The sequence below is a fragment of the Girardinichthys multiradiatus genome, chromosome 11 (genome assembly GCF_021462225.1).
Source record: "Girardinichthys multiradiatus isolate DD_20200921_A chromosome 11, DD_fGirMul_XY1, whole genome shotgun sequence".
NCBI lineage: Eukaryota > Metazoa > Chordata > Actinopteri > Cyprinodontiformes > Goodeidae > Girardinichthys > Girardinichthys multiradiatus.
In genome coordinates, this window is record NC_061804.1 from 9,704,248 (window position 1) to 9,717,102 (window position 12,855).

Genomic DNA, 12,855 nt, shown 5'->3' on the forward strand with positions numbered 1-12,855 from the left:
CAGAGAACAATACATGTTTCACATTTTCCGCAACCCAAGATTTGCGCTCCTTGCACCATTGAAACCAACGTTTGGCATTGGCATGATTGACCAAAGGTTTGGCTATAGCAGCCCGGCCGTGTATATTGACCCTGTGGAGCTCCTGACGGACAGTTCTGGTGGAAACAGGAGAGTTGAGGTGAAAATTTAATTCTGCCGTGATTTGGGCAGCCGTGGTTTTATGTTTTTTGTATACAATCCGGGTTAGCACCCGAACATCCCTTTCAGACAGCTTCCTCTTGCGTCCACAGTTAATCCTGTTGGATGTGGTTCGTCCTTCTTGGTGGTATGCTGACATTACCCTGGATACCGTGGCTCTTGATACATCACAAAGACTTGCTGTCTTGGTCACAGATGCGCCAGCAAGACGTGCACCAACAATTTGTCCTCTTTTGAACTCTGGTATGTCACCCATAATGTTGTGTGCATTTCAATATTTTGAGCAAAACTGTGCTCTTACCCTGCTAATTGAACCTTCACACTCTGCTCTTACTGGTGCAATGTGCAATCAATGAAGACTGGCTACCAGGCTGGTCCAATTTAGCCATGAAACCTCCCACACTAAAATGACAGGTGTTTCAGTTTCATTGTCCAACCCCTGTATATGCTCATAAATTTCACTAAAAAGGCACTTCCAGATTACTCCTTTGTGCTCTTTTATGTCGTAGAAGGCGAACCCCGGCATGTAAACTGACGTCTGCTACAATGGCTGACAACACAGACAGCAGCAGTTTAACTTCTACAGAATGAGTTGTTTTGGACTTGCTCCCCCATTTAACACTGGCTTTTATTGCTCAATCTGCATATGGTTCTTGGAGCTCCTCTGGGCTACGCAGCCGGACCGGACTGGAGAAGATACAGTAGAAATCCAGGGTTACCGTAAATACAACCCTGAGTGAAACAATCAGAGACAAAGTGAGCAGCAGCAGCAGACAGAAGGCGTGATTGAAGATCTGAAGACACTACCTGGTGTCATTTTTTTTAAACTTTATATTAGAATCTTTAGAGAAACATTTATTTAAATAAATCTGTCAGACATCATTTCTCTTGTGAATTCAGAGGTTTCTTGTTCGAAGCAGTTTGCTGAGTAGTCCTCCGATCACAACTGGCTGTGCTTGCTGGGACCAGCCCCTCCTCAGTTTTCCAGCTCTGATCCAGGCAACTCTGATCCTCTTCACTTCAGACTAAATGCTGTCGCAGTATTGCTGCCACCACCAGCAATGCACCGTTTCACCATATTAATGCTGCTTTTAACGCAACTTGGCTTCTCCCTGAACCGTTTGTCATTTACGCTCACCCAATGAATGACCGGAGACTCCCCCTTTGACGTCATTTGCGGGCGACTTTGGACTTGATTTAGCATCGAAATATGCTTATTTTGTGTCACAATTGTCTTTTATCATGTCCTTAATTCTGAGATCATGTTTATTACTGCTCCATTTTCTTCAATATTAAGATATTTTCTTTTAGTTTCTGCATTTGTGGGAAAAGCGTGTCACAGGCACTTTAACAGAAGAACTCTGCATCATCATTGCAGCAGCACTGGGAGCTAACTGGGAGCTTTCCACTAGCCAAGTAGAGCCCATTATTGTCCTGTATTCTACAAAACTATGTTCTGGAGTACTGATCACAGCAAGGAGAGCAACCTTTTCACAAGCTTGCAAAGAGGTAATGAAATGCTTTATTTGAAGTGTCTGTCTTTCACTTCGTGGAACAATCCACCTATTCTTTTGAAATAAACTGCAACACAAACACCACCTGGAAAATGTAGGACAACAGACAAACAGAAATATTCTGGATTTTTAATACATCTTATGTTGGTTCATGGGCCTTAAACCCACCTTGCAGCTTTGACCCTAAATATGAAAAGTTGCATCGATGTGTAATGTCATGTGTGTACACACAAAGGGCCGGCACAACATTTTCCCAAACTCACACAGGACCAAGGTCAGTCATTTGCTGACTCTACAAAGCTGAATGCTGCAAAAGCAAACTTTTAATCAGAAGCAGAGGCCATTGCAGTGCTCCCTAAAGGCCTCAAGTCTCTACTGACCCCCTTGTCTCACTTTGCATTCAGTAAAGCTCCTGTACTTCGGAGCTGCCATGAGTAAAAGGAGTGACGTTTGGCTGCTGTCCAGTCGAGCGGGTCTGAGTCAGGTTATCAAGGCACATTTCTTCTCCCTGTACGCAGCAGCATCGATTCTCAGAGACTGAGCAGCAGTGAGGGCTCCCTATGGTGGCTTGCCATCCACAGTCTGGCGCAGGTGGAAGAATAATAGGGTATCGATCAGTGCCCAGCCCTGTAGACACTGAAGTAATGTGAATACTGAGCGCAGCCTCGTCAAACATCCTGCCTCTAAAGACTTTCTAACAAGTTTCAAAGCCTTGATGTCGCCATTCATCAGCTGAGCCCAGGGGGAAATGATGATTAAAAGAAGCTGTTCATAAAAGACACTAAGCAACTGAATATGGAATGTTAAAGGATATTTATCCTCTTCTCATCAATTAATGGAAAAGCCTGTTCTGTCATTACAGCTTCATTATAACTGCTGTCATGGTTGCATGTCTCCAGTGATTTTTTTGACAAACTGCGATCAGCTCCAAGTGTTTGAGGTTGGAAATACACTGTTTGTGATTACGTCAGCTACACTCTGAACCAGTTGTTAACAATCACCGTCGTTTTGACCCTGGGTTGCAGAATTGTAATACAGTTGGTAAACATTTTTTTGTTGATCAAATCTGGATTTTCCACTTAGAATCCCAGCCTTTTTCACTCTGTAGCATAAAACTCAGAGTGAGAAAGATAAAGACGTTGCAGCGGCTCCCTGCCTGTCTGTATCGTCATCTGACCAACTCTGCAAGAGTTTAGTGCAGTTCAGACAGAAATCATTACATTTTACTAGTTTAAAAACAAAGTGATACATTCCTGCAGCAGATAAAAAACTTTGTCTACAACCATATGCAGATATTTAATGAACCAAATTATCAACAGGTCAGATGAAAACTCAGCAGACATACTAACCTCAGTTTAACAATTCAGCAAAGTGGTAACTTCTGTCAGCAAAGTCAAGGTGTGAGTTTACTGCAGATTATAGCTTTATATTTCCAGTCATTTAGTGCTGTGAGAAAGTCTTTGCACCCTCATAGATTTCTTTTGTTTTTGATTGTGTTCGACTTCAAATCAGAACAAATACATTTAATATCAGACAAAGGTAACCTGACTAAACAAAAAACAAATCTACTTTCAAATTATTTTATTCATTGAAGGAAAAAGCTATCCAAACCAACCTGGCCCAATGTGAAAAAGCAATTGCACCCTAAATCTAATAACTGGGTGATCCACCTGACGGCTGCAACAACCTTAAAAGTCTATAAAATATTTGTGATAATTGGCAATGAGTCTGGATGGCTTTGGCCCACTCTTCTTTGCTGAATTGTTTTAGTTCAGCCACACTGGACAGTTTTGAGTGGTACAACCTGTTACCCTCTTAGGACCAAAATTTAAGTCCACAATGATTTATTGTTTTTTATGGCTATAAAACTGTCAAAGAATAAGTAAGCGCTACTGCCACAGCGTGGACCTTTAGTATCAGGCAGGCAGTGTTACAGAGGGTTTTTGACTGTGTAAAAAAACAGTTCAAAAAGCAAACCAAAAGCGCTGGGCAGGATGTAAAAGCAGGTATCAGGTCATGCCACAGCACCGCAATTGTATTTGAGTCAAGACTTTGACTAGGCCACCAAAATTTTTTTATTTGATTTCTCTTTTTTTGGGATATACAGAGGTGGATTTGCAGGTTCCCGGGCTTGGCCTGCGTGGCAGGGTCGAGTGGGGCTCGGTGCCCTGCGTGTCAGTCTGTGCCTCCCTGGTCTGTGGGCTGCTGCTCCTGTTCTTTGCTGACAACCTACAACTGTGCAGGGTGCATGGCTGACCTGAGGTGATGCTTTATGTCTGGCTGCCTGGTACTGCTGCCGCCTTCCGGAGCCGGGTCTATCTGCCCTTTGTTGCTCTTAGGTGCTGTGGATTGCTGGCCTTCTCCAGTTCTTGCCACACTTACAAATGTACACTTCCAGGTGTCAAACACACACTCACACACACACCCACTCAGCACAAACACACCTCTTTCTACACATATACTCGCTCGTTCACTCACTTATTTGTCTGATATCACCACTGATGATCTGAAACACTGAAATGTGACAAACAAAAACAGAAGAAATCTGTTACCAGGCCAATACTTTTTCACAGCATTGTTTATCAATAGAATCAAATGACCACATAATAATCATTTTAAATGACATGTTGTAGAGCTTTAGTTTTCTTAACCCCGTTGACCCATGTTGAAGCAGAATATTGAGGCTGACCTGCAAAAACTCCCGTTGGGACAAAGTATCTGTAGCTGTCAAGACACACAAATAAGAGAGACTGCAACATCCTGAACGCCACTGGGAAGGGAGTTTGTTTAATGCTGAGAAAATCTAGTGATATTTTACTACACTGTTAAGCTGTCGGGTTTTTAAGCATTACTACGTTTTTAACAACTTTAACAAAGTATCAGACTGGGACAGGGTATTTGGCCTATTATTAAATGACTCGGATTGGCATCAGGGACAGAAAAGCAGACTGGTACATCCTAGTTAGGTGTTTTTTTGTGTAAATGATCTAAAAAAATTGGTACTACTTACAGAATTTTTCTTGCAAGTTTTCGGATTCAATAAAACAACTTAACGAACATCTATCAAGAATTAGGATTATATAAATTTGGAGATTTTTTAAAGATTTAAAAGGAAACCGAAAGTGAGTGTGAAATTTGCCTAAAAGCCATAGTGTGATTTTTTTTAAAGGCATGCAGGATGAACAGATACTATGTTTTATTAAAAAACACAACTTAATGCTTTTGTTGGAGTCATCCATTTTGGTTGCACTGTTGGACATGCGAGCTAAACAGACATCGCAGATCTGACGTCACCCGGAATTATAAAATCCACGGAAAATAAAGTTTCGCTGCCATTTCCAGCGTGTCTCATGGGACGACGCAACGGAGGCGCATATCTGGAGAGACAAAAGTTCGCAGGGGAACTTTTTCTCCACACGGCCATTCTCGGAAGAGCTTGAAAGCTGGAAATCTGTCTGATACAAGAAGGTCAGAAAGCCTGGTTTTAGTAAACAGTGCTCTGTAGCGGCGGCCTGAAGGTAAAGCTCTGAACAGTTTATGTGCAGGGTGTGTGGGGTCTGCAGAGATTTTAGCAGCTCTTTTCCTGACCCTAGACCTGTATAAGTCCTGGATGGAGGGAAGGTCAGGACCAAAGTTTTTCATTCAAAGCAACTACGGTCTGGGCCTCGCCTGATCACTCCTTTGTTCCGGTTTTATTACTGGAGTTTTTCCACTGAGTTCCTGTCTCAGAGTTTATGACGAGATTTGGGGCAATCGGCAGTTAGTGGCTAAAGGAGCGTGGCTCCACCGTTTTATCAGCTGATCGCTGCAATCGAGACATCAGCACCAGGAGGATTTCTCTTTCCATTTAACCCAAATTACACATTTTGTCCATAGAACTGCTGGTTTGATCTTGATAGACACTAAATGCTCATGTATTTTTCTTTTATTATTATTTTTAGGTTTTTGGACCAGAATAATGGTATATCAGATTTATTTGGCTTCAATAAATCTTCATATATATAATTAAGAGAAGCGTTTGTGTTTATTTCGTGCAAGAGTTTATCTGTCAAAACAAGGTCAAAGTTCCCCACCTTCGGTGGAGCAGTTGAATAAACAGTGACATTTTGTGGTTTTGGTTAATAATTTATAAATTATTCATGATGAATAGCTAATTGTAATTATTAAGAACTTTGAGCCCATAATCACAACACCTGACGACATCTCTGATTTCTATTTGTAAGTTATGATTTTTGGTTAAGAAATAATTTTCCTTAATTATGATTTTTGATAAATATAAATTAATCAATAATCATAATTCTTACACTTTTCTCTACACAGTATATTATCTGAGTTATGTGACCCCACTGTTTCTGGGGTTACATAACTCTTGAAGACTTGAATGTCCAGCCTGAATGGAAACGCACTTTGGGCTAAGTCTGGAGGTAGGTGTGCAGTATTTAAAACAAGCTTTTCTCCAAACCTTCATTAAATTTTGATGGTTCTGAGCATTTGAGTCCCTCATAGGAGCTTTTCCCTTAAGTAGTTTAATGTCTAACTTCATTATCATGCATTCCCTACTGAATAATATAATGCATGGAGAATGAGCTTTTAGTGCCTGGTGGGAAGAAGAGAAGAACAATTCAGGATCTGTTAATGTTTTCACTGCTTTGGTATTGGTAAGTTAATGAACACAAATTATGATATTTTACAGGGTTATAATGCTGTTTCAGTGTCTAGGAATTAGACTAGGACGTGTCTGTGATCCTTCCTGAAAACCAAGACAGTCCGTCAAGGTTAGTCTCATTTCAGATGGTTTTAACCTTCAAAAAGAACCACATTTGCATAAAGATCTTCACCCAGATGAAAGCAGAAACACTGTAAGTTAGCAAATAGAAACACAAGAAGGAGCAATGAATATTTAGCAATGCAGCACACCTGGTTGCTATAAGAAGCTGAAAAGAATTGGGTGTTTAAAACTCTTATGAGCATTTTCTTCATAAGCATAGAGTCCGGACCTCGAGGTAGCAGTTATTCTATAGAAAATAGCTTCCTGAGGCCACTTTGACAAACCATTTTCCCATGTGCAGGTGACTTGAATACACAAGCTCTTATGATACATCTGTACCTATTAACCAGTCACCTGACAGATACACAGAAAGATCGATATATGTCTAAAGATAGATCTGAAAGGAAGTGTGAAAGGCAATTCCTTCCTTGTGGTACCATTGCTTACGTGCCAAACAGTTTAGTAGGGTGGAAACAATGCAGTAAACACTATGGGCCTGATATTCAAAAGGTTTGTTTGTACTAAACCGCACGCACACCTGTTTGTATCCACAAAGCTGATCTACAAACGACGTGGTAATCGGATTGCCTGTGCAAAATCGGCAGAACTGTGGGCGCAAACTTTTTAGCGTGTCTGCCTTCATGAATATGCAAAAATGATAATGACCCAAATGCACAAATGTATGGGCGTAGGATATGCAAATGTAATCCGTTACCACCTGCAATGTGATTTTCCAAACCTGAAAGTTTGCGGGCACAATTTTAACGTGTTAATTTAGCACGTTTGAAATTCAGGTGTTAACTGGGACGCAAAAATGTCTGCTGTCTTTGGCCAGACGGAGGCATGGATAAAACGACAGATGATGTGGAGAAAGAATCTTCTGTACATGTGCCAACAGATTTGGGTTGGAAAAAATAAAAAGGCAGCTTTTCCATGTGGTGACAAAGAGAGTGTATGCTTTAACCTTGTCACTAAACTAAACACATGTGATTACGTCATTCAAATGTGAAAATATGCCAGGGAAGGGTTTTATTTATGCAGTAAAACATTATTTTGTGTCACCAAAAACTATTTAAACAATCAAACATGTTGTATATGGTTAAAATATTGGCAAAACAAACAAAACGAATTCAGTAAAATCATTGGAAAATAATTTATTTTTATGTACATAAATGTTCGATTTAAATTCTTTGCAGGACAGTTATGACACTGTTTTAAAATTAGCAAAGCTATAATATACCGATTGCCAACTCCTACAACAAACTATTTATGTTACTAATATTACATTCAGGCTTAAATATTGTGGCTGTTTATCATTAACTCTGAACTCTTAAAACACAGACTCTCAAAAAAACAAAAGAACCTGGTGAGTAAAAGATCAAGGGAGGCAAACCTGTAATAAATTAATTAACAGAAACCAGGCATGCATGCATGCACGATATTTTATGGGATCCTACTGGTCCACAGTTTTTCCTTCAACTCAATTTTCCACTGATATGCTTGGATACATGGCGCCAGCATCTTAAGCACAGACCTTTTGTTACTTTCCATCCTTGAGGAGGGTGTCATGATTGTCTGCTGGAAAACTGTCAAGTCATCAGTTTTCTCCATGAGTGAGTGGACCACATCATCATGTTTCTTTATGAAAAGGCCCTTTTTATTGGTCATCTGTGATAATCCATTTTTTCTGAGAAACTGAATTGTGTGTTTTCATTAGATGGAAGCCATAATCATCCAAATTCAGGGAAGTGCATCCTTAAAATAAAGCACTTTGTGAGTAATGAATCAATATTTTCCAAAGTATGTTATGTAAGATGAAAATAATCATCAACTCATACTTTGAGAAAATAATAAAGGCTGTTTTTATTCTCTAAAAAACAATGAATGTTATTTTTTTTAGGGACTAACGGCCTTTATTTTTAATTAACTAAAGTGAGCTGACAGGAAATGGGATGGAGAGAAAAGATATGCGGTAAAAGTCAACGGGCCGGGGCTCGAACTCCTGAGCCCCGGCCGCTGTACATGCATTGCGCACTTAACTCCAGGGCACCGCTGTGCCCCGTTAATGTTGATTTTTATGTAAAATCATAAACTCTGGACCGCCACATCAACTTGCTTCTTGCTTCCAGACACAAAAAAAAAATAAAAAATAGTAGGTGACAACAAAAATCATCTCCCGGGTAAAATGAAAAGGATGCTCTCCCTTCTTCCAGTTTTACGTCTGCATGACTGACATCAGCACAGACCAAAACATGTAATCTGTGTGACCCAGTTTCCATGGCGATGCACGTTGGCAGAAGGAGGTTACACCATCCAGAACCACAGCCTGCTGTGCGAGGAGGATAACAGCGGCAGGGGACTCGGCTTGCCGAGTCCCGAGGCCCTGCATCTAATATAATCCACAGCTCCAATACATCACCGGCTTGTACAGGGAGACGTGCAGTCGAGCATTTACTGATTACTGCTGAAGTTAGTGGGGAATTAAAAATGATTAGTCATACTGTAGGGTTATTAATCTCCAATCCTGCAGCGACCTTAAGTACTGATAGCTGACTCATGTTGATGCTTTTAAAAGGCACAAATACTCCTCAGCGTTTATTGCAGGTTGCATATCTCTTCCATACCTGTTCTTTCTGTAATGTTAGTTTCATCATCACGGGACTCAGACATGCATCAACGCATCACAATTCTTTTTTATAGAAATCATTGTAAATACTGCTGCACGTGGCCCAAAATGAAACTGAAGGTGTTTGATAGCTGTGAAAACATCTTTGCATATCCACAACAGAAGAAAAAAAATCTAATTTAAACACAGAGTGCGTCATAAGAGTCATTTTCAACATTGAGTAGTTTACCCAACAGGAGATAGAATACTTTGCATCCATTGTTTTAAAATAAAAGGACTTTTACATTTACAATCACGAACAGACCAAGAAACATTTATGATCTGCAGAAAAGACAACGGCCAAAAGAACTGCATCCACGTAACTCAAATGCATGTAAAGCACTCTCAGTACTTGCTAACTTCCTGTAAGTAACCGTTATTGCAGCATATCTCAAGTTAAAATAGATGTTAGAGCTTGTAATAAAAAAACTGATTATGTAAGTCAGATTATGACATGTTTGAGGAAGAAGAAATGTGAAATTTCTTTCTTGTGGTTCTGCTCTGTATGCGTAAAAATATGACTTTTATTACTTGGCTGAAGAACTATTCTGCAATTGGGATCAGCATTGCTTGCTAAATAGCTGAGATTTCATTATTTTGCCCAAGTAATCAGGAAAACAATCATTGTCTGCTTTCCTCAGAAGCCTGCAAGCCAACCACCTGAGGATGCATCAGAAGCAAACCAACATATACAGTTTTGAGAGGAAATTAGGACAGCCTACCTGTTTGTTTTTCCAACATACAGGATATTAACATATTTAATATCAATTTCACTAATACAGATCAATTAACCTAACAAAATAAATTATTTGAAATGAGCCATTTTATTTTTATGGAAAATAGTCAACAGTGGAGGGTATTCAAAACAACTTCCAATATGGGCAGCTTTGGGGAACCATGCAAGTTTACTCCCAGAGCAGACTGGAAGATGTTAAAAGAAGTCTCCGAATACCTCAACATTTCATCACAGTCTACAGCAGGTTCTAGCAACTGTTAATATGAAAGTACACGTGTTTACAATCAGAAATGTCAAGTCAGAGCCATTCCTTCAAGTCCAAATCTCACGTATTCGAGGAACAAGTCCAAGTCATGTCTAAAGTCGAGTTAAAGCCTAGATCATGATCTCACTAAGGTGCTGTGAGGGCTCAAAATGCAAGAAAGCCCTTAAACATTTCACAGCTAAAAGTGAAAAGAAACAAACATTCTTGAGACTGATGTCAAGAGACTGGTAGATGGCCACAATATGGCTGTTCAAAGTGTTTTATTCAAGAATACTGATGGAAAGTTTAGTGGAAGGAAAAAGTGATAGCCACAGCTTTGAGAAGATTGTGAAACAAAGCCAATTCAACATTTTGGGGGAGATTCAAAAGGTGTGGACTGCAGCTGGAGTCAGAGCTTCAGGAGCCCCTACACACAGATGCATCCTGGACATGGACTACAACTGTCTCATTGCTTGCATTAAGCCACTCCTGAACCAGAGACAGCATCAACAGAGATGACCTGTGCATGTCTGTTGGGGCCGTCTCCAAACATAAAACAATTTCTGCAAGTAAAACCTATAGATCTGAAGCATTTGCACTCATTAAGGTTAGGTGACGATGGAAAACGCTTGGAGAGTAATCTTAGATATATCAGTGTTTCCCCACCATTGTCCAAGGGAGCAGGAAGGGGAGAACATGGAGAAACGTCAGTGTTCCCCTGGTAGTTTTATTGGTAATTGGAGGGACGGGACGGGGGACGGGGGAGATGAACAAACAGATGAGGACAGATGGAGAAAAACAGATAAAAAAGACCACAAAGCAACTTACCCGAGGCCTCTTCCAGACAACACGTCCGATCCTGTTGCCCTGGTAAAAGAGCGAATCATCAGTGGCAGGGAACCGGGGGTCTTCAAACAGGAGGCCACTCTGCAAGCACTGCCTCTTCAGGGTGGAGTACTGCTGTCCCTCAAAGGCCTTCACGGAGGTAAACATCCTTCAGCCCTGAGAGGAACCACGGAGGTGACAAAGAGGAACAATGGTCAGATCATTTCTGCGCAGTTCAGCCTCGACAAACTAGTATTTACATCACATCATCCTACAGATGCTGCTTTTCTATTGTCTACTTTCACCTACATACACAATATGTCATCATCTTTACCGAGGCCTGACAGGAAAATGCAGCAATCTGACATATTTTCACACAGTACAGTGGAAACAGAAATTCAATGTGCCCTGCTGCCCTGAGCGCAGCCTCGATTCACTGGGTTAAACTGATTAATCTGTCAATTCAATGATATCCTCTGGGGCCTCATTGTTGCTGCTATGCACCGAAGGAGCTATGCACACATTGATCAGCTCAGAGCATGCAGAGGGACCACTGAGGCAGGATGGAGGTATATAGGGGATAATTAATATAATATGGAGGCATTGGATGAATGACAGACTTTGCCACCAAGAGCTACTAGCAGACCAGCAAAGACCATATTTACACAGTGGCCTGGCTCATTCCACCACTACATACATTAATAGGTCATTACATATAGGTAAACTTGTAGGTTGTGCTATTCATACAAACATCTTATTTCCCTGTCTCCCTTTAGGCGGCTCCACAGCAGGTCATCTTCCTCTATCACACCAGCCATCTGTATTCCATCCATGAACCTTCTCTGTGGTCTTCCTCTTCTTCTCTTGCAGCTTGATATTCAACATCTGTCCAATACATTACATCTCTGCTCTGCACATGTCCAGGAAAGAAATGTAACGTGTAGCATGACAATGTTAAGACAACACATAACACACATTCACAAGCATGTTGGAGGTTAACATGGCAGCCTGCTTAATTTTGACTGATGCAATGAGGTTAACATAACCAGAGCAGGAATTGATTAGCACAAATAACCTGGAAAAATTCTTAACTTTATAATATTACAGCTGGGCTGAATAAATTAATAAACATATGCAAACTATATTACCCTGTTTTAGCAAAACTATGAAGGGAGTCCAAACAACCAGAGTAACTAACTTTACCACCAGTGGCTTCAGTTCATAGTGTGTGTGCTACAACACCTTGGTGCTCATTTCTTTTAAGCATGAACGCACTCTTCTGGTTAGGACTCTGCTGTTAATGAGACAGTGAGGCTGGGAAGACGTGAGGCAACTCGTTTCTCCACAGCTTTTAAATCTCTTCATAGACCTCAGATAAAATGTTGTTGTGATGATGTTGGTGTTAGAGACTGACCAGTGCAAACAATACAATGTGCATCTGAAGAACTGAATGGGAACAATTTCTCCATTTTGCACACCCGCTTCTCCCATAGTGGGTCGCAGGGGAGCTAGTGCCTATCTCCAGCAGAGAGGTGGGGTTCACCCTGGACAGGTTGCCAGTCCATTGCAGGGCAACACAGACACACAGGACAAACAACCACTCACACACTCATTCACACCTAAGGGCAATTTAGAGAGATAAACTAACCTAACAGTCATGCTTTTGGACTGTGGGCGGAAGCCGGAGTACCCGGTGAGAACCCACGCATGCACAGGGGAGCAAATGCATCTTCATTCCGAAAGACCCCCAGCCAGATGTCAAACACAGGACCATCTTGCTACAAGGCAACAGTGCTACCAACTGCGCCACTGTGCAGTGCAGTGGGAACAATTTCTAATCTTAATAATTGTTCACTCAGTTGGACATTTGCATACCAGCACTAAGGTTTTGTGAACATAAAATTG

The 12,855-nt window shown here is 40.9% G+C and overlaps 1 protein-coding gene across 2 annotated transcripts in view; it reads right to left on the reverse strand.

Annotated features, from left to right (window-relative positions):
- Window positions 1-12,855, reverse strand: part of LOC124876625 (calpain-5-like) — a 52,265-nt gene that overhangs the window by 24,668 nt on the left and 14,742 nt on the right. For both annotated transcript variants that reach the window (XM_047379551.1, XM_047379552.1), the window contains exon 2: window positions 10,954-11,127. In XM_047379551.1, coding sequence (XP_047235507.1) covers window positions 10,954-11,118 — 165 coding nt within the window. In that variant the 5' untranslated portion in view covers window positions 11,119-11,127. The remainder of the gene's footprint in view (window positions 1-10,953; window positions 11,128-12,855) is intronic.